Source organism: Protomyctophum bolini (assembly GCF_963924005.1).
Source record: "Protomyctophum bolini genome assembly, chromosome: 8".
NCBI classification, from domain to species: Eukaryota; Metazoa; Chordata; class Actinopteri; order Myctophiformes; family Myctophidae; genus Protomyctophum; species Protomyctophum bolini.
Window position 1 is genome coordinate 35,742,708 of NC_137869.1, and position 22,662 is coordinate 35,765,369.

Sequence of the window (22,662 nt, forward strand, 5' to 3'; positions counted from 1 at the left end):
ACAATAGAAACCTACCACCTACATCTCTACCGACCGCTACAATAGAAACCTACCATTTACATCTCTACCAACCGCTACAATAGAAACCTACCACCTACATCTCTACCAACCGCTACAATAGAAACCTACCATTTACATCTCTACCAACCGCTACAATAGAAACCTACCACCTACATCTCTACCGACCGCTACAATATAAACCTACCACTTACATCTCTACCAACCACTACAATAGAAACCTACCACTTACATCTCTACCGACCGCTACAATAGAAACCTAGCATGTACAATACATCTCTACCAACCGCAACAATAGAAACCTACCACCTACATCTCTACCGACCGCTACAATAGAAACCTAGCACGTACAATACATCTCTACCGACCGCTACAATAGAAACAAACCTACAGTTTGTGCCATATTCAAAATGTATACTCGACTAAAAGTACAAATGTATCAGCTTCAAAATGTACTTAAAATACTAAAAGTAAAAGTACTCATATTGCAGAATGTCCCATTTCACAAAATTGTGAGCTTGTGAGCTTGTAGATCGGCTATTTACAAATGGCCGAAATATGCATAGAGCTGACATGGTTAATGTATGTTTTGTAATAATAATCAATAGCTACAAAGTAACTAGTAGCCTAACTAAAGTTTTCAATTCATTGTAGTGTATTAAAAGTGCAATATTTGACTCTGAGGTGCAGTGGGAGTAGACGTAAAAGTATTGGAAATTGGAAATACTCAAGTAAAGTACAAATACCTCAACATTTTACATAGGTATACAGCACTTATGTAAATGTACTTATAGTTACTTTACACCAGTGTAAACCTCTCTGTTGCTGCAGACGTCAATAAGTATCTATATAAGCTCAGAGTATTACGCTGACATTGTGTTCAGTGTAAACACACAGAGACACATGAAAGAGAGGAATGCTGAACACTGCCCCCGCAGGAGGACGGTGGAATTGCAGGGCTGACCTGACATGACCTTGCCTGCCTCTTACCCTCATTGCTTCCTTCCTGCTTCTGTCGTTGCATGTCTCTTCCATAAACCACCTCGTCTGTCTGTCTGTCTGTCTGTCTGTCTGTCTGTCTGTCTACTCTGTGCTATGAAGAGCACTGCAGGGTTTTGTCCCGACGAATGAAAGCCTGGGTATTGAGGCTAACTGCAGGGCTACATACCAGAGGTGCTGCTACTATTCTGTCTCAAATAATTTCCCTCTGTTCCAACTCATACTCTATCTGTATGTTCCCACTCTATAACTCTCTCTCTCTCTCTCTCACACCCACACACACACACACGCGCACACAGCCGCACACCCCTTCTTTGTCTTTTTCATTATGCTTTTCACTCGTCGTTCTCTCTCTCCCTCGGCCTTTCTAACAATAAAATGCTGACTAGCTATTCTTCCCCTAACCTACTTCTCCCTCGCTCTCTTTCAATGTACAGTATCTGTGTGCTTGCGCGCACGTGCGTGCGTGCGTGTGTGTGTACGCGTGCGTGCGTGTGCTCAGCCACCCCAGGTGATGGCATTATGATAGAGAGAAGAAGCGATAAAGGGATGGAAGGAAAGAGAGAGGGACTAGGGAGGAGGCAGAAGGAAGGAAGGAAGTGCATGAGCCGACGGGGACGAAGGGTAAAAGTATCTTCTACTGTAAGAGTTGTAAAGCTTGGCATCCGCTTATCTAAACAATGAGCAGATAACTATAATAAGCACTCAGGAAGTTAGCATCAGGCAAAGCTAGCTGCTCGCTAGCCGGCCGGACGGGCCCATAACCATATACGTGATTATCTGAACAAACAAAAACAAAAGAAAAAAAAAGAGCAAACACGAGCGCAATTTAAGCTGAATAAATATGACTCAGGTAAGCAGCATCGAAGCTAGATAGAGTGTGCAGTGAGTGTGATCGTTAGGACAAACTCCTTTCCCAAATGCCTATTGTATTTATTCATAAAGCACAGTGCTTTGGCCCTCTGCAATTAGAATGTGGAAACATCCGAGTGTCCTTTTCAACTTGTTTCCGTGTCAGTCAAAGATAACCACACATCCCACAGGTGAGTATTCGAGATCAAACTCACTGCAATTCCTGACTCTGTCTGGCAAGGAGAGCAATTTCACCTCTTTTCAAATAATTTCCATGTTTATAAATGAGTCAAATTACCTATGCTAGCACCCATTTTCTGAAGAAAAAAAAAACTGAAAAGCACTGATCTAAAACGAGCGTGAAGCAGAGAGTCAATGCCTCGATACCAACTCACCAATAATTTATATTTTACAAAATATTTATGTAGTAGCAATTGGGGATATTTATATATGCCCTGGTATGCATGATGTATAGGCCTACTATATGCAAATATCTCTGTGCGTGCGTGCATGCGTGCATGCACACGCACGTGTCCGTGTGCTCTCTATTCTAGGAAATGTTTAACATCTAAAGACTCGGCAACCTATACATGGATGGCCACTTCATGTGTGGAAGTGTCTACGTCCATGTATGCATGTGTGAGTGGATGCAGGGCAGGCATCCGTCTGTGCCTGTGTGAACCATGCTTGTGTGAACAGCATATCTCTCTCCTGCACATAGTAAGCCAGATAGAGGTCTGTGCCATGTGTGAACGTACCTCTCTCCTGCACATAGTAAGCCAGATAGAGGTCTGTGCCATGTGTGAACGTACCTCTCTCCTGCACATAGTAAGCCAGATAGAGGTCCAGCTCCTTGACGGAGACAGCGATGTGCCGAGGCTGGACGCAGAGGATGGGGTTGGAGCAGTGACCTCCTTTCACCAGCCGCTCGCCATCTGTGCTTTCTAAAGGGATTCCTTTAAATAGGATTACCATCACCAGGTCCAACCTCCACACCTAAAACAACACCCCCAAACAAAACAAAAATGAACGTATTACTATAGCTATTAATAACATTAATAACATAGCAATGACTGTACTCTTGACCAGGCTTTCTCCCTCTGCTTTCTAATGGGATTCTCATTAACAGAATGGACGTGGCTACAAGTAATACAGCTTACGCACCTATTATAACAAGAAGAAAGAATAACAGCGATTATAGTTATAATCATCATTAATATTAGATTGGCTCTAATCACCACCTATGTCGTGCGCTCTCTGGACATTCATCTAAATAGGATTACCAGCACCATGCATGTTCAACCTAGAATATTAATCCTATTTGAAAGATTCATTAATGGAATTCCGTTTTTCCAAGGGCACAGTGACGGGAAATAGGGGACGGGATGACATGCGGCGACATTTATTAGTGGAATTAAACGTTGTCAGCCTACTTTCATCTATCAAAAAAAGAAGGGAAAAAAAGGCGAAAGCAAAAAAAAATATCTTAAAAGGCGAACTCGAAAATGTGCAAAATGTACAAAATAAAATATATAATATTGTACAAAATAGTTGATCTACCATCTATCTGTAATATTGTAGATCTGCAATTTCTGCTACTTTTGAAAAATGAATGGACATTTTTCAACATGGAAAGGATGAACATTCTTATCTCTTGCTAAATCCCACAGTATGGATTTACAGTGCAGTATTGTTCATTCATACACATTGTCCCTCCCGGATAAACAAATACATTAATTAAATGAAGGAAATGTATTTGACCTTGTCAGCTTGTCTGAGGCAGTCAATGCGCCTCATCTTGCCTTTCTGGTCAGGGTTAGAGAGGACACAACATGCCGCCTTCTTCCCGGTGATTGACAGGACAAAGTCTTCTCTGCATTCAGGTCTGATATCCTTCCGTAACTTGGCCAGCAGACGACTGGCCCATTTCTGTTTTACCTGGAATAAGAATAAATAGAATAAAATCATAATGTGAGAAAACAAAAGCTGATATCTTCATAATTTTGCCTCATGTTCCTCTTTTAGCATAATATCTAATAAACTCTACATATATGTAGAGTTTACCGGTATACCGGTAAGTCAACAGTGAGTGAACAACTACCCTTCACTCGCACCGCAGGCTATTTGCGTACTTGCATAACTGACCGTTTGTCATTGGATGTTTTTATCCAAGATACCACAAGAGCATGCATGTTGTCTTTAGCCGTGGCCAGTGTGTGAATGCATATTGACAAACTACCAGGTTTACTGGCTCTGAGTCTGAACCCTGTTTGTGAAATGGTAAACATTAAACACCAGTGGCAATTGAAAATGGCGAGGGCCGGGGTACATCTAACAGTGCCAGGGTTAGGGGACTTTTACCAGCTGCTGTGCAGTCTACAATCGATGTGCAAGCTGGTTTTCTCATTGGCTGACGTACTGTATGTGCGCACCGCAAATATGTCCGGGGCGGGCGGAAACTAACGACTCAGAACACAATAGTTCCGCCTTAGAAAATTGTGGTTCCTCCCTAAACTACTGCGCTGAAACTGACACAGAGGTGCAGTTATAGCGGACCCCACAGTTAATTATAATGCAGCTGGTAATTAATTGATTTAATCAATCCTTGTTTTTTATTGACCTTTATTTATTCAGCTAAGACCATAGCATGCTCTCTTTTTCAAGGATGCCCTGAGTACAACATGATCATGATCATGATCGCCCTGAGTACAACATGATCATGATCAAGTGCAAAAAGACAACAACAACAAATAACACAATTTTACACAAGGTTAAATATAGTGGACATTATGATGCCAATACACTGGAGTTACAGAAAACAGGTACAGCAGTTATGTGTTGCATCATCAAGTAGTGCCTTCCATGTAACTAACCTCTGCCTTCTCTCCCAGCAGTTCGTCTTTGACCGCTCTCTCTTCTTCTTTAGTCATCCTCTTCTCGTGTTTTTTGAAGTACTTCCTTTTTCTGGCCTGAAGGTTGAACCAGGTGTAGGCAAAGGCACGGACCTGGGGCAGCAGGGCCTCGATGAATGGATGGAACTCATCCTAAAAGAAACACAGACAGACAGATGAAGGAAGACAGACAGACAGACAGACAGACAGACAGACAGACAGACAGACAGACAGACAGACAGACAGACAGACAGACAGACAGACAGACAAGACAGACAAGACAGACAGACAGACAGACATGAAGGAAGGAAGGAAGACAGACAGACAGATGAAGGAAGACAGACAGACAGACAGACAGACAGACATTTCATTGTAATCATTTCTACCTTGTTGTTCAAAGGTGATGGGGATAAGGTCACAGCTAACAGCCCTGTTGGCTCACTGCCTGGCTAACAGCAATACACACATACAAGCATGCACACACGCACGCAGAGAGCGTTGCACATATCCATGCTGCCGTGCATACACATGCCCTCTCTCACACACACACACACACACACACACACACACACACACACGCGCACACGCACACATGCACGCACACACACACACACACACACACACACACACACACACACACACACACAGTCACACGCGCATACCGTACACATGCTGCCTCTCCTTTTCACTCTCAGACACGGGGCTTGTCTACTAGTCATTTCTAAAAACAGCGCAGGTGCAGTAAAGCTGAAAATGAAAGAAGACACTGACACATTGATACTACTCCTTTCACTGATATTACTGACACATTATTGACCCTACAACTTCCAGTGACATTATGACACATAATGGTTTATATAGCTTTTATCCAAAGTGCTTTACATAGATTGTGCATTACATTCACCCATTCACACACACATGCATACACCGATGGCGGAGGAAACCATGCAAGGCACCAACCTGCACATCGGGAGCAGTTAGGGGTTCAGAGTCTTGCTCAAGGACACTTTGACACTAATTGTGGGGAAGCCCGCTCTACCGGCCACTCTACCCCTGAGCCACTAATTACCATACTGTAGATATTTAAAAAATAGATGGCTCATCGGCCGCTGCAGTTCGTCTCCAACGAAGTCAAGCGGAAGGCACGCTTCGCAAGAATCTCTGGAAAGCTTGCCTCCATGAGGCACATGCCCCAGAGCCGAAGGAGGCGTCTACCTTTGTATGTCTATGGCCATTACTACTCCTTTGACTGACATCACTGACACATCTACTCCTTTCTAACTAACTAACATTACTGACACACTAATGCACCGTGTTTTATTTCTTTCGTGTCCTTTTTTGCCTTTTTTATTTTGTACCATTGCTGTCATGAGTGGAGGGAATGAGAGCTTGACAGATACAGTACTGCATACAGCAGTGCATAGTACGATATGGGCATTCTTTTAATGTAGGTTTTATGATTAAGTGTACATAATTATAGCCTACATGTCCATGCATTGCTGTGCCTATACTGCAGTTGTAGTCCAAATGTAGGACTATTCTGTATTTAAGTCCGACGTCATTTTGTAGTCCTATACGTTATGTCCGGGTCCAAGTGGCACCAGCTCCCGTCCGCTGACACGTGAATCTTTTTACAATAACGTTATTTTTCAGAAAGGAAGCCATTGAGGGTTAAAATGGGTCTTAATGCTTCCAACTCGAGTAGAATTATTAATGTTCTATACAAGTGTCCATGACAAAGAAAATATATGATGTGGAGACAATAAATACTATTATTATCATTATTATTGAAGGTGGTAACAGTCCAATTGCTCAGTACAATATTTCGGGGGCATATTTAGAATGTGTGCACGGTTGAGTATGTTGAATCTAGTTTGCATTTAATCAGGATTTAGTTGACACAATGCAATAAAATGGCGCTAGTATTCAGTGTGGGGCAGACGGCCTGTCACAGCCACATTTGGGAGACCAGTAGCTTTGTTGTTGCAAGGAAAGCGGTAAAATTCCGTGGTTGTTTTCATCTCAGATTTAGTCCGGCAGAGGGACACAATATAACTCTATGGGGACACAAAAGCGACACAAAGGTAGGACCCGGAAGTATCTCTGGAGGGGGGCGCTTACGTCACGGCTGAAATACTGAATCACTGCACATTGGAAAGTCATAACACACGAGTGACAAAGTTCATAACATGAAAAGCATGATTTTCCCTTCACAGAAACAGAAATAGTAGTAGGAAAGAGCCAGGCAGACAAAAGCAACGTGGAAGCTAAATAGACTGAACAGAGAGATTTGGAGAAGAGGAAGGAAAGAGAGACAAGCAGAGACGCTTGCACCAGTAGCTTACTTATTGGTCTGGTGTTTCTTTAATGACAGGGATTCCCTTCAGATGATGTATTTGCCTTTTAAGCCTGATAGATACGGCTTCGTCTGACAGTGTCTGTAAGCTCGTGTTGTGAACTTGTAGATCGTACAAATATAGGGGTCATCGCCATGCTGCAGGCTTGTGGTGGACGTTTTTGTCAAAATTCCATTTTTGCCATGGACATACAAAATGAGTGTACAATAATATTACCAGAAACACATAAAGAGCTATAGTCCTTTATGACCATAACAGGTCTAACTCTGAGAATGTTCAAATGGAACATTTGAGAACCACTAGTACTAGTTGGACTCCTATAAGTATAAATGTGCCAGCGTTGTCATGGCAAATGTCATACGTATTCCGAAGAAAATCTGGAGACTTGACATTCATTCAGTAATTGGGTCGATCTTGTGATCAAAATAAGAACATTATAATGGGGTGCAAAAAGAAAATCAAAAATTTGCCACGGACAAGACCAAGTCTTGCCATGCACGGACACATTTGTCTGTGTACAGACTTATTGATGACCCCTGAAATAACCAGAGCCAGCGGAGGGGAAGGGGGGGGGGGGGAGTAGCCTTGTGGCAGACGGTCTTCAGAGGGGGAGAAAGAGTAACCTGCCGCTCATGCAGAGCATGATAGACAGGCAGTCCATCTATATACAGTGACAGACACTACCGTATTCATGTTGGGTGATTATATCACATTGTTCTGCTATAATTAGTGGACATTACTGACCCATTAATTTCACGTATATACATTCATCATCGAGATATACAGTATATTACTGACACAGCAACGCATCTTAACTATATGACGCTGCGTCAGTTTACAATAATTTATAAAATAATAATAAAACAGAATGACGTCATAGAACATAATATAAATAGTGTCTCATACTCATACACATGGGGTTCTATTTTAGTCCATGCTAAACCCCAATTATCCCTAAATTACTTTATTGCTTACTTTAATTACCTTTTTTACTATTTTGAAAAACATTTTTAAGTGGTGCAACCACTTCCTTAAGTGACTATGTGTGTCTCTGGGTGGGTGGCTGGGTGGGTGCGTCTGAGCACGAAAACAGCATGGTTGTTTTTCACCACCTGTGCGCAACCTAACACACACACAAACGCACATATTAACTGTGTATATATGGTGATTTCGAGTGTGCCAGTACAGTACAGTACAGTACAGTACAGTACAGTACAGTAGAGGGATGCACACGGTAACTCGGTCCTTTCTCAACCGTTTCGGACGCGGGGCGGCTCGCCGGAATCGGGGCCAGCACCCTGGGTGCGTTCCTGTGGGTCTGGAACTCCCCCTGTCACTGTCACTGTCACTGTACTGGTACACCTGAAATCACCATATATACAGTTAATATGTGCGTGTGAAAAACAGCCATGCTGTTTTCGTGCTCAGACGCACCCACCCATGCAGCCAGCCGGCCAGCCAGCCACCCAGCCACCCACCCACACACATAGCTCCGTAAGGGAGTGGTTGCACCACAAAAAAAAAGGCAAAGTAGTTTAGGGATAAGGCATGGAAGAAAATAGAGCCCATGGTTTCTTAAGCTACGGACTGGGACCTAAATGAGTTCATCATGGACCTGTTTGTGAGCGTCCCCCCACATGGGAAGAGGGCTAGTATTTGTTAGTAAGCTCAGATAGAGTGAGATATTCGAAATTTGAGTAAAAGAGTACCAGAGCAATTTTTTTCAAACAATAATATAACACTGAATTGCTCCATTGGATGACTACATCACTTTCCTGAACAAGACTTGTTTTTGCAGTCATGCACATGAGTGGATGCAGCTAAAATCAGTACAGACATAGCATTAATGCTGCAAAATATACTGTTAGGTAAAGGCTACTTCATGGTTTTATAAAACAGATATAACCTTTCTGACGAATTACATTATTTGACTGGATCACAACATTTTACTGAGACCCAAAAATTAGAGGATTATGATACAGTATATGACAGAAAGACGGCCTGCTTGCGGTGATGGATGGATGGATAGTTGGATGGAGAGGGAGTGATGGAGCGAGGGTGAATACAAAGTGCAAAATATCAAAACTGGAGGGGAAAAATATGATTTGACAGCCGCAATAGCATTATTATAAACAGAAAACTAAAGAAGAAGTGGAGTCAGCACACGTAGCCTTGATTTTTTTTTAAATATACTAGGCCTACATTGGAAGTAAATTCGTAAAGTGCAGACTCTCACCATGTGGTCTGATGAAGCTCAAAATGAACTCCAAAACCCAAGACAGCCCTTCGTGCAGTAGCCTATATGTGCTCCCTCTCTCCCCTTCTGCCCGGCCTGTCAGTCATTATGACCCATGTCAAGCTGGAGGGAGCTGCTCCACTTAAAACCCTTGTCCTCATTTATGCCTTATGACACAAATAAACAACTCCTCAAAACTCCATCAACTACTTCAACCACTAGCCTATACCTAAACATTATGTTTGCATGATTTTAACATTACCATTGTTGAACATGCATGGTTTTCAGCATTAGCCTGCTGCTATCAATTGTTGGTATAGCCTGGTCAGGCATTGTACTGTAGCATAATTTGAACACAGGTTTGTTAGGATTACTCCATTACCTTGATGTTAGCTTTGTATTAGCATTAGCCTGCTGCCTGACCACCAGCATGGACTTCCACGGGCAGTTCTGTTCTCAGAACTTATTTGTGTTGAAAAACATCACACTTGTGTGTGAAGTGAGGGGCGCTCTTGCGTTTTATCATCATACATCATCATATACGTCAGCCAATCAAATCATCGCATTCCATGCTACAAACACTAACACGTGCTCATATTTAAACACGCCTATACACCTACACACAAAGCTGTGCATAGGAGGGGCTAGCGCCCCTCAAAGATACATATCAGAACAGATGTTCTCTGAACAAAACTCTGAATAATAAACCAAACAAATTGCAAAGCACAGCTAGCTTAAATTCTCAATTTTCCTGGCAACACTTTAAGTCTTAGGTACTCTCAGCCTTGGGAGGACAACTTACACATATCTAATTATTCCATTGCCCAACAACTGTGCTGTTCCCACAAAGGGCCTGCAGCATGAACTAAACAGAAAATCCATTCTGTATGGTAGAGTATGTTAATGCAATATACAGTATACATTTGGGGTGGTTGTATTCCCCTGCTACTCCCTGCTCTTCTATTGAGACATCTTTAGACCATGTCAAAGGTCATGTTTCACCTATAATAGACAGGATCTGACATACATTTTGATCCGATGGTCAAAATTCAATGTATCCCCTGAGCAAGCAGGTAGGCTCTATTAGCTCAATGGTAAGAATGTCAGCACTTGCGCAGGAAACCCGGTTCAAATCTGGGGTAGAAGAGTAAGGTTACATGGCCCTGCTTTAAAGCTCTATATTCTGATAGTCATCATTGCTAGAGGGAGTCATTTATTCATATCCTTCCCTCTCCAGCTCTTTAATAAAACTAAATGACATTTTCAAGTGGGTCACCAATTTCATCCAATCAGGAGAGAGAGAGAACCCATTTCTCACCTTCAATTTGACAGTGCTCATTCATTCACTGATTGATTCATCACTTCCACATTTCACTTGTTTGTCCTGTAACTATCCAGTCTTCTGACTGGTTGAAATACGTATCCCAAACTGAAGATGTATATCTTCTGTTCTGTACAAAAGAGTTGCAGAGACGGGGAGACACGGCTGTTACTGAACAAACACTGATAGCAATACTATCCTTTTAGACCAAGTGTTTGACTGTACTCTGCATGCTGTTTCACATTTCTGTCTAATAAAGTATTCAATCAATCAATTACTATGGGAATATAGACCTACGGTATTTAACACTTAACACAAACATATCAATTACAGTACGTGCCTTTAAAACAATATTTTGTAACAGACCCTACAAACTAATACTGCAGCAATAATATACTGCAATATAATGTTTGTGTGCAGCACCGGGGTATAGTACGACCAACGGTAGATGGTTTTAGAGAATGTATTGCTTAGGTCAAGTGTTTTACAAATCGTGCAACAATCCACATTCCTAACAAACATTGGTCTTTAGCAGATCGTTAACACATGTTGTGGTGAAAAGTAGCGTAGGCCTACCGTAAGCTGTGTGCCGTAACTATCCCTCAAGTACGACAGCAGAGCTACTGTGTCTGATCTGTAGCCCACCTGAAATAAGAGTAATGGCCCGGTCCATGAACTCAATATATCAGCGATTTGGTCCAGAGAGACAGAGAAAGAAAAGTGAAACTAAAGAAACAGGAGATAAACTATTTACTTTTAGGAAACAAGTCATAACTGACAATAATTATGTTCAGTTGTGTTCATGAATATAAGACTATGTTTTTTTCGAATGGAAATATCCTAAAAATCTGGGTCGTATTATAATCGGGGACTAGACTATTTGACGTTAAATGTTATTTTTCCACAAATGAGTCATAAAAACTCCGTACGGGAGTGGTTGCACCACTCAAAAATGGGGGTTGTCTTATAATCAGAGTCGTCTTATATTCACATTCTGTATGCAGGAGCCAAGGAGATGTCTTGGTGTCTCTATGGCAGAGGCTGGCCAAAAGCCATTCTTCCCCCTCCAATACAATGTCTGGCTTTCAGATATGATGATGACATGTGGCAGCCATGTCTATGGACTTTTAATGTTTGACTTATGTATGTGATCAAAAAATCTGCCAAGTCTATGGACAAAAAAAAGAAGAAACAAATGACATGACGCCATGTGGCAGCCAAGTCTATGGACTTTAAATGTTTGATTTAAGCAGTGACGTCATGTGGCAGCCACAGTGGGTGCCCCTCATTTCACATGAGTGTGAAAGCCATTAGGTGGTAGGCCAGAATGTATACAATGTCTAATTCAATCAATACATTGATTTAAAAAATACATGTGATTAGATAGGGCCATTATAGGATATGTGTGCAGTTGGGATCCCCCACTGCAGATCTGGAACTTGTGACAGTCAGATATGCAGGAGGGGAAGGGGCTGCATAGGAGATGCAGAGAATGCATAGAAATGAAAGAGGACAGGGATAGGCACATTAATGACCCATTTGATTTATGAAATGCAGTAAACGAGCTGGGTTTTACGTGTGAATAATAAAATGTGTATCATTTTAATTTTGAGAAGGACTGACTGCTCCTCTGTTACTTTGTCATGTCATGTTTATGAATTCCTTTCAGACCAAGTGTTTGATGTACTCTGTTGTTTTTACATTTCTGTCTAATAAACAATTCAATCATCAATTCAATTACACATGACATGACACATCACCACCATAATAGTTGAGCCTTAACTTATTCTAATAATCATTTGATATAGTTTTAATCTCAAAATGCCATTATCCAAAAGTCTAAAGAGGAACATTGTTCATGAATGCAAAACCATTGTCTTATCTGTCTACACTTATACGGTACCTGCATTGATTGTACTAGGAAACTAGGGCTTCAGTGCCAACCCACTGCCTGATTTGTGATTGTCTGTGCCTTCACTCTCAAACATGCATGGTTCATGGTTGCATGGATGCATGGTTGCACTGACGCGAGTCGCGAGGAAACCACTGGGAACTGAATTCCGTCTTACCATTATTGTATATATTATATTGTGAAGTCATGTGAAGCATGACAACAGTGACAACAGTGGAACAGTGTGCGAAGCATGGCCAAAAGCTTCACTTTTCTATTGTGCAAAAGTTAACAAAAAGCAGGTTCACTTATTTGAACCTGGCAAATAATTATCAGACCGAGAACAATAGTGTGTTGCCTATACATGCAGCAAACACACTAGGTATTATTCAGGTGGGGTAATTCTCTATTTGGACATTACTATAGAAGTCACTAGTGGGACTGTCAGTCTGATATTGTAGAAATAAAAAATAAAAGGACATTTCCATTCAAATAATGTGCCAGTATAGCCGGTGGGCCACCTGTTGCATATATGGTTAGAATTGATGCACTGTGAAATCATGGGCTCAACTCTTGCTTGTAAACTTTGTCACATTATCCACTTGGATCCTTCCTGAATCCTGTCTATAATCACATTTAGATAAAACACAAGAACACATACATACTGCCTTTCCAAACATCAGCAACTTAAAATGGGTCCACACTCCAACTCCACTCGTGACAAAACAAACGTTTTATAAATAAATAAGCTTGGATAATAGGCAAACACAAATGGACACATGCATGCACACACACACACACACACACACACACACACACACACACACACGCAAATCAATAATCCACAAATCATAAATGCAATATAGCCTATATATATCTGCTGGTATCAAACCACTTCCAACAAATGAGCAATTGAATTAAAACTACAACTCCCATACACTTGTTCCCTCTTGTTGTCAAATAATTATATTATACGGTTCCATGCCTGTCTGGATATAAATAGGCTATAGCCTAAAGAACTGAATTACCCATGTATATATTAACAAAAATGCTAAATTATGTTACTGCTGTACAGTGTAGGCCTACATTCATAATTCAATTCAGCCACATTTAAGTAGGCTACTTTAGTATAATAAAATAACTATATGACAGTAAGAAATTGCCTCACAACATGATGCAGTCCAACAGTTGCAATAGCCAATGATGTGGGAAAGGGTAGTTCAAAAATATTCAGACCGTTTTCATTACTGAAACATGATTCATATTGCCTTGCCCTGTTCCCTAGGAGACGCAGACGGCCCTGATTCAAACCCCTGCCTGCCAATAACTAGTGAGTAGTACTGTGTGACACCCAGCCAGCTCTTCTTCTCCCGCCCTTTCTGAACCCAGAACTGCCCTGTTCGGTGGCTCTGCCCTAGCTGGCTTTGACCAGACCCCGTTAAAAAGCCTGTTAAGTTAAAACACGGAGACAGACAGAGCCAGACGGATCTTTACTCCCGTCCCGTTCCCTAGCTCACTCTCCACTCCACTCCGCTTGCCGACACGCACAGATGCACAACAATTAGTTTCGTTTTTGTTTTTTTTGCCTACCTGAGACAGCGAGAGAGGAGAAAACATCATAGTGTGTGCGGGGCAGAATGAAGTGAAACCAGCCTTCACTTCACAGCGGCAACAACATCACTGGATGGAAGGATAAAGTATATCCATATTCTCTTCACGGGATCGCAAGAAGAAGACGAATATAATGTCGACAGGTCCTTAGATTCGTAATAGTGACAACTCCGGGTTACAAAGTAGAGAACCAGACCTCAGTAGTCGTTCCATTTGGGCTTTTTTTCTTTTTTCTTTAGAAGAAAAAAAGAAGAAATCCGAGAGAGTGAGAGAGCAGAGTGAGAGAGACGGAGACCACTGGTCTCCTTGGATGACTCCACTACGCAGGAAACGTAACGTTATAACTCCAGAAATGATGACACGCCAGAAAAAAGTTCAGGCTGAGGAAAAATATCCCGCAGCAGCGGAGAGGGGGCGGGGGGGAACAAAACAAACAGAGACACTCTGGAATATATCTAGGTTTAAAATCTTCTAGCAGACTATACGACCACGAGGAGAAGCGAAGCCAACCAAACTGTATCGTTTTATAGAAAGAACTAATAGTGGAGGGAGGAGAGGAATAAAGGAATATGGGAGAGAATCTATGGAGGGAGGAATGGAATGACGTTATGAACACAGCCCATCCCAAAGCACTGGGCTTAAAGCAGCAGCAGCTGTTATATACTTTCATTTGCAAAAATCGGGTTCATCATAATCATAATATAGCCTACACGGGCTACGTTGTCAGCACAATATCGGTGCGTTATATAGTCCGATCTTAAAATTCAGAGAGAGGATATATTGCTCAAAAAACACCATGCTTGCAGAAATTCTAGGACTATAGAATTGTGCCTATTAAGCGTACAAGTGTAGGCATTCGAACTGAGGGTGTTATCTAAAACTTTTTTGTGGCAGTATAGGGTAATTCTGCCATTCAATATGGAACTGTATAGCCATTCTTATCATCCACAATATCTAGCGGATGCACACTCGTGCGTATATATGCGTAATCCCCACTTCACATGAACTTGCACTTGCAGGCAGGCCCACATGATTAATCACCCCTGGCGTGGAACTTACACACTGATAGCTGGGGATATATGAGGCGAATATTATTTAAACCATATGTCGCACGGTATAGTTACATTTATTTGATATAGGCCTATCCGATATCAACTAGGCCTTATATGTGTGTGTCCCCATGATAATCAATTAAGCAATCACATGCACATATCTCTGAATCAGAACCTGAGATCCCATCTCCACGCACGCGGATCATCAGACAGGATGAGAGACATTCAGCCGTTTTTGGTCCCTGCAGGCTGCTCTGTGGATTATAGCCTGACGTCTGCTGCTGCAGTATAAAGAAAATACTGTTTCCTATCCTTAAACCAAAACCCATTTAATCAGACACACAGCAGCACCACAGTTCATCCAAAACAAAGACAGTCGTCCTCCTCGTGCACATAAGCACACATGCGGCACAAAACATGAAAATATATAGCCTCACAGTCACAACTATAGACTTCAACTAAACTTTAACGATTATTTACACCGTTTAATCTGCCGATCCTTTTCATGTAGACGGTATGCGTGATGGTGATGCACCATACACGTGCCACGTGATGGAAACTGGGTGTAACAGAATGTGTAACAGAAGTGCATGCACTTTTTCATGAATGGAATTATATATTTAGGTCTAATAGGCTACTAAACAGATTATTCAATTGCTATTTAAAATGATTAATTTCCTGCCAATTCGTGAGCCAATTCGTGAGTTTAACCTCCACACATTACAGATTACAGATTGTAATCACCTGTGTGATTACAATCCTTACATTTTATGAACATTATGACAGGCAATATAATCTGTGGTGGCTGTATAGACCATATGATTCTATAGCCATTAAACAGAAGGAATATATGGAGGTCTTTAAGAATGAAATTGAACTTCTCTGTATGCAATAATATATATTTAACTATTACTTCTGATCAATAGAAAAGGTTGTTTGTGTGTTTGTGTGTGTGTGTGTGTGTGTGTGTGTGTGTGTGTGTGTGTGTGTGTGTGCGCACGCGCCCGTGCGTGCATGTGTGCGTGCCTGTCTACATAATTCCAGGGCAGACCAAATTATTGATTGTTCAAAACCTTGTACATCATAAAGGAACAGCAGAAAAGCTAATATTTCAGTAATGCAAGCCAAGTTTGCATTGCAAAAGTTTGATTACGAGAACAAAACATTATAGCCCACACAATGGTATATTCCCACAGAGTTATAGCTATAGGCTGTAGTCTAATGTGTAACAATCTAATTTACATGATGGTGATGATAGAACAACATTTGGCAACAATGCCATATGCCTCCCTCCCATCCATCCCATATGACATCAAAAGTGTTATTCAGGAGGAGGAAATTCCATAGTATCAGTCCATTTAGAGCTGCTGGCTGCCAAGTAGGTCAGTTCAGGACTTGAATAGTAATATATCTTTGTCTGTTCTCATTAGGACTATAGCAGCTAGCCGGCCCTTTTAATAATAATATACTGCACACGTTAGGAAGAGGCTAACAGTCCCTAGCAGTCAGTGCCTGTGTTGGATGGATCATATAGCTGTTTGTCCTGCTGAATATTAGCGGCTCTCTGCTCTGTCTGCATCCCAGGACAGTGGGCCCTCTGCCGGCCTGGCCTTTCTAACTCAGCCCGCTGGCGCTACTAAACTGCGGCCATTTTCTGCTGACTGACACACAAACCGGGAAACGGCCACAGGGGGAGGCTCTGCTGCTCGCACTGAACTTCAACTTGGCCTCCCCCCCCCCGCCCCCCCGTCCCGTCCCGTGACGACCGAACGGACAGACGGGCCTGCAGGGTACTAGGCAGGCAGGCAGCTGCACCCCGCAAAGCCCCCCCCCCCCCCCCCCAAAAAAAAAGAAAAGAAAAAACTCAACAACTTTCACTGCATGCGGCGACACGCGCCGATAGACACACACACACACACACACCGAGACGTTAATACGAATTGTCTCTTCTCCTCAGTAGTCAGTCCTCACGAAACACAAACAACATTTGCCTGCTGCGGTTGAGAGACGGCGAAACTGCACTGACTGTACACAGTCACACACAGAGAGAGAGAGAGTCATAGAGAGGGAGGGAGAGCACGCGCGCGTGCGTGAGAGAGAGAGAGAGAGAGAGAGAGAGGGAGGGGGGGGGGTGATAAACAGGGCAACTCCTGCTGTTTTCTATTCGACTTTAAACTGCGTAGGTACTCTTGTTTCCACCGCGCACTGCGTCTTTCGGGACCCACAGGAAGAAACGGGGCAGTTATAGGAGAGCAGATCGTTATTATTAACGGAACAGATTTGGAAAAGGAGAGAGAGAGAGAGAGAGAGAGAGAGAGCCTACCATGTCGAAGCAGAGCCGCCACCGGGGGAAGTTAAAGCTGATCTCACCGCCTGGCCATCTCGTGCTGTCGGTTGTTATCATTCCATATTCATTTTTGTGATCATGCGCGTGCAGGAGAGAGAGGAGGGAGTAGTAAATCCAAATCCAATCCGCGGGCCAGTGGCGCTAGCTAGCTGCTCTCTCTCTCTCGCAGAGAAGAGGCAGAGAAAAACGTCCCGCGCCGAGTCTCAGCTCTCAGTCAAGCTTCCACACAGTCCACACCACGGTAGTTCCCCCCCCGCCCGCCGCCTGCCCGGTACGGTCGGTAGGCTGCGGCAGGAGAGAGAATAATGTAGAACTACATTTACCTTCTCCTTCTCCCGCCCTCCCTCTGTGTCTCACTCACACACACACACACACACACACACACACACACACTCTCTGTCCCTCTCTCCTCTCCTCTAGTAGTTTATTATTGTCCCATCTCCCCCCTCTCTTTCTAATCTTCTGTCACTGCTGCTCAGCAGCCATTGAACCCATGGGGGAAAAAGGCTCGTTCGGGACAAAATAACACATTATGATGTGCGTGGCTGCGTGCATGGTATAGAACTTGCTAAACCACATTTACACCCATTGCAAATAGTTAGGTTATTGTTTTTGTTTTGTTTACATTACATTTTGGAAAAGTATTAGAAATGTATAGGCCTATGTGTAGGGGGTAAGTACAATTATATAAAGTGATGCATTTCATTCAGTTCATTTGATGTTAGTTTTTATTTGTGGTTTCTGAGAGTGAATTTATTATAGGCCTACTGTAGTTATGTTCATATATGGCTACTGGTCTTTGAATTGAACTGATTTATAGCCTATATTTTTAGTAAGTAAAATATGAGTTTATATAGAGAAAGAATATTCATCAGATACCATACCTCATCTGTGTGACCTATGTGGCCTATGTGACCTATAGGCTATATGAACAAGTTGTTCCCCAAAGCCAAAAAATCAATCAAACCCCATGAAGCTTTGGCCCAAGAGCAGACTTTAGCACCTTGGACAGTGGCACTTTACTTACAGCTGATTTGGTCATCATGAGTGTCATCACCCCCAGCTGTTTTCACTACACCAGTACACCTGCCTCATTTACCATGGGTGTAAGCTTAAACCAGCTCAGTGGCCTTGTGGTTAGAGCAGTGGTTGTTCCCAAACATTTTCAGGACCCCCAAATTGACACTATAATTAGCCCTGCAGAAGATATGCCAGGGACCCCCATAAGAGAAGATTTTTACGGCTCTAGTAGAGATTCTCAACCTGTTTAATTTCAAGGACCCCCAGTTTGACATGCACTAGTCTACGGACCCCCATTTAATGGCATTTCTATCTCTGGGACCCCCAATGTATATTGTAAAATCAATGTTAATTTAATTCTGAGAGTGTACAAATGGAACCAAATGGACTCACTCTCAGAGTGTACAGTCCCATAAGGGTCCATTTGGTTCCAAACTATCATTTGACTGGGGACGCCCTGGAACTCCATCAAGGACCCATGGGGGTCCCCGGACCCCACTTTGGGAACCACAGGGTTAGAGTGTCCGCCCTGAGACTGGGAGGTTGGGGTTTGATCCCCGGTCGGGTCATACCAAAGACTCTAAAAAGGGGTCCTAATGCCTCCCTGCTTGGGTTGGATTGGGGGGTAAGTCCCTACGACATACTAGCATCATGTCCAGGGGGTGTTCTTGTACATCAAGCTGCCTCACGCTACAGAAATATGAGGCCCATCTGCAAGGCTTACTTAAGCTTGCAGACTGCCTGTCATGCATTGGAGTTGGTAACTCATGGCTATGGAGGAAAGGTATAACTAAGCAGCAGTGGTTGAAAACGTAGCCTATTCAAATGTTTTACTTAAGTAAGAGTATCAATACTGCAATATAGAAATAGGTGCTCTGTTACAAGTAAAAGTCCAGAATTCAAAATGTACTTGTGTAAAAGTACAGAAGTATTGGCATCAAAATGTCTTTAAAGTACTTATTATAGCAGAATGTTTCATTTTAAGTTTTCTAATAAAAATATTTTAGAAAATAGCAGATCTAACCAGCTCGCGACACATTGTGAGCTTGTAGATCGTCTATTTTCAAATGGCTGAAATGTATAGGGCTGAATGGTTACTGCATGTTTTGTAATAATAATCCAAATCTACAAAGTAACAAATAAATGTAGTGGCGTAAAAGTACAATATTTGGATCCGAGAGTAGAAGTAAAAAGTATTGTAAATGGGAAATACTCAAGTAAAGCACAAATACCTCAAAATTGTACTTAAGTACAGTACTTAAATAAATACTTAGTTACTTTACACCACTGCACTATAAGCAGCACCCCGAATCTGAAATAACAACAAATAACCTTTGTTCCTTTTTTAACAACGGTGACTCTGCCGTCATTCATTCACCACCACTGAATACTTGCTCATACCCTTCTGCACCCAGAGCTGCATCTATGCCCTGTCATCCAACGATGCACCAAAAAGGTCCCAAAAGAGCCACACATCTGCATACTAAGTATACCACAGATCCATGCTAGAGGGACTACTTTGGCCCACATAATACTGTGCTGTCTGGAATCACATTAAGCTTGAGACATTGCCCTATTTATATTTGGAAAGGTTAGACAACCCTTTCCATCCACACTGAACACAGCTGTCTTCCCCATAAGCAGACCCCTGGAATCCAGGAGAGAACAGCAACTGCCAGGAGGATTCCAGGAAATGAGCTATTGTCGATAACAGAGGATCCCTCTAATTCGATCTTCTTGTTTCCTGGCCCAGAGGAGATTGGTGCACAGTGCTCATCATGCAGCTGATTTATAAAGCTTACATATCGCAAAAATATGAGCCATATTTTGCGGTTTATTTTGTTTACTTCATGGTGAATTTAAAGACTGGTGGGGAAGGCTGAGTAGAACAATTGCTCCTTTCAAAGCCAAATGCAAGTTGTGCAATTGTTTACCTGACACCCAAATGCTTCAGGCACCAGCAACAGCGCAGGCACACTTTAGCGTCACCCAGTTGCCAAAAGCCGTGAGCGGCAGGCTTCCTGGTTTTTAGACAGCTGGTGGATGCAAATGAAGCTCCACCAACGTGGGCAAGCGCTTCTTGGAATCTGGCCGACGCGGCATTCTGCCGCATGGGTGGAGCTTCATTTCCATCCACAAGCTGTCTAAAAACCAGGAAGAGACGCCTGCCACAAGCAGCTTTTTGCCGCACATGGAATCCCAAGTGTGCTTACACCCGAAACCGGTTCCTGTCCCTAGTGAGGAAAGCATGGTCTGGACTCCTGTCATCACATGCTGGAAAGAAGCTCCCTCATGCTCAAAAAGTACTCAAATGTTTTACTTATATAAAAGTATCAATACTGCAACATAGAAAAAGCCTTCTCTGTTAGGCCTCACTCACATCTTTCGATCTAGCATACAACATTGATGCATGGTAGATGTAAGCAAGATGTAAGTGTTATGGCCGCCCCAATGCATTTCCAATGGAAGTCACATGGTTTGATACAACATTTTGGACTACAAGCTGTTGTATGGCTTTCGGCTGTGTTTCAACTGCCCCCCTCCCCCTCATACAACACAAATGTTGTGTCAAACCATGTGACTCCCATTGGAAATGCATTGGGGCAAGATGTATCACACCCTTTGTATACAACAAGCATACATCAGTCTGTTGCGAAGGTGTGAGTGAGGCCCTACAAGGAATTCCGAATGACCGGAATTCAAAATGTACTTACTTGAGTAAAAGTACAAAAGTACTGGCTTCAAAATGTACTTAAAGTTCTAAAAGTAGTTTTAAATCTTTTGAAAATAGCAGATCTACAAGCGTCTCATCACAATGCATTGTGAGCTTGTAGATGGCTGTAATGCAGGGCTGAAGTGGTGAAAATGTTTTGTACTAATAATCAATTCAAAATCTATAAAGTAACAACTGTATAGTAACTAAAGTTTTAAAATAATTGCAGTGGAGTAAAAGTACAATATTTGCCTCTGAAATGATGTAGTGCAGTACTGCATACTGAAAACTGGAAATACGCCAGTAAAGTAAAATTACCTCAAAATTGTACTAAAGTACAGTAATTCCACCAATCTAAATATACTGTTTCAGGCTAATTGTAACACAATTATTTGCCAGTAACATAAAGGCAACGCTGAAAGAGTTGGTCAGCTAGTGGCTATGGGTCCTGCTATGCCTTCATAAGAGCAAGGGCTATATCTTGCGCCACCCCTTAACCCTTATCCCTAAACTTATTTGCCATTTTTTACTATTTAAAAAAACCTTTTAAAATAGTTAAAATAGCTGATCTACAAGCTCACAACATGTAAATGTAGATCGGCTAGTTGAACTATTTTAAATTTATTTTAGAAATAGTAAAAAATGGCAAATAAGTTTAGGGATAAAGGATAAGGGTGGCGCAAGATGGAACCAACGTCTATACGGAACCTCACTGATCAATGTTTGTTTGCAACCTCAAATATAATGTACATCAGAATTCTAGAACGCTCCAAGCCTCAAAACAGATGCCTCGGGCATACAGCCAAAATAACGGCTCTGCCTGCATGTATTCCTAAATGTAACCTCAGTAAACTATGCCTAAATGGTTAAACCTATAACCTTATTCCTAACCTTAACCTCAGTAAAAATGTGCCAATTCCTAACCTTAATCCTAAACCTAATCCTAGCAAATCTACCCAACAAAGAATTTGTTCCTAACCTTATCCACAGTAAAAGCAAATACAAAGCAAAGACCAAGCGGTCAGCGGAGAAACATGAGGGCGAATCGTGTTTTAAGGTCAAAGGAAGTCCCTAAGTAGACATCTAGAATAACATAGGTGAATGCATTTAACTTATTGATATAACCAGCATTACAATAGGGCCCCCGAGGGCCAGCATGGAGAACCAACCACAGGCCAAAGTTATGCCTATAGACTCCCATGTGGCAAGCCCACTAATATAAGGCACATTGATAATTAGGGGTTGCAGTCTTTTGAAGAAAAAAATGTGCTCAGATATGACATACAATAATCTAAGAAAAGACATGCTCTCAGGACCAGTAGCCTGTACAAATCATCACAGTGCTTTGCTTTCC

The 22,662-nt window shown here is 42.2% G+C and overlaps 1 protein-coding gene across 5 annotated transcripts in view; it reads right to left on the reverse strand.

The window, feature by feature from the left end:
* Window positions 1-17,922, reverse strand: part of nfic (nuclear factor I/C) — a 54,224-nt gene extending 36,302 nt beyond the window's left edge. For 2 of the 5 annotated variants that reach the window (XM_080770314.1, XM_080770311.1), the window contains exons 1-4: window positions 17,552-17,921; window positions 4,743-4,913; window positions 3,631-3,807; window positions 2,682-2,865 (exon numbers count right to left, since the gene is read on the reverse strand). In XM_080770314.1, the coding sequence (XP_080626440.1) occupies window positions 2,682-2,865; window positions 3,631-3,807; window positions 4,743-4,913; window positions 17,552-17,632 (613 nt within the window). In that variant the 5' untranslated portion in view covers window positions 17,633-17,921. Of the gene's footprint in view, window positions 1-2,681; window positions 2,866-3,630; window positions 3,808-4,742; window positions 4,914-14,155; window positions 14,697-17,551 lie in introns of those variants that run through there. The other 3 variants (XM_080770312.1, XM_080770315.1, XM_080770313.1) reach the window with 3 other exon arrangements.
* Window positions 17,923-22,662: the final 4,740 nt, after the last annotated feature.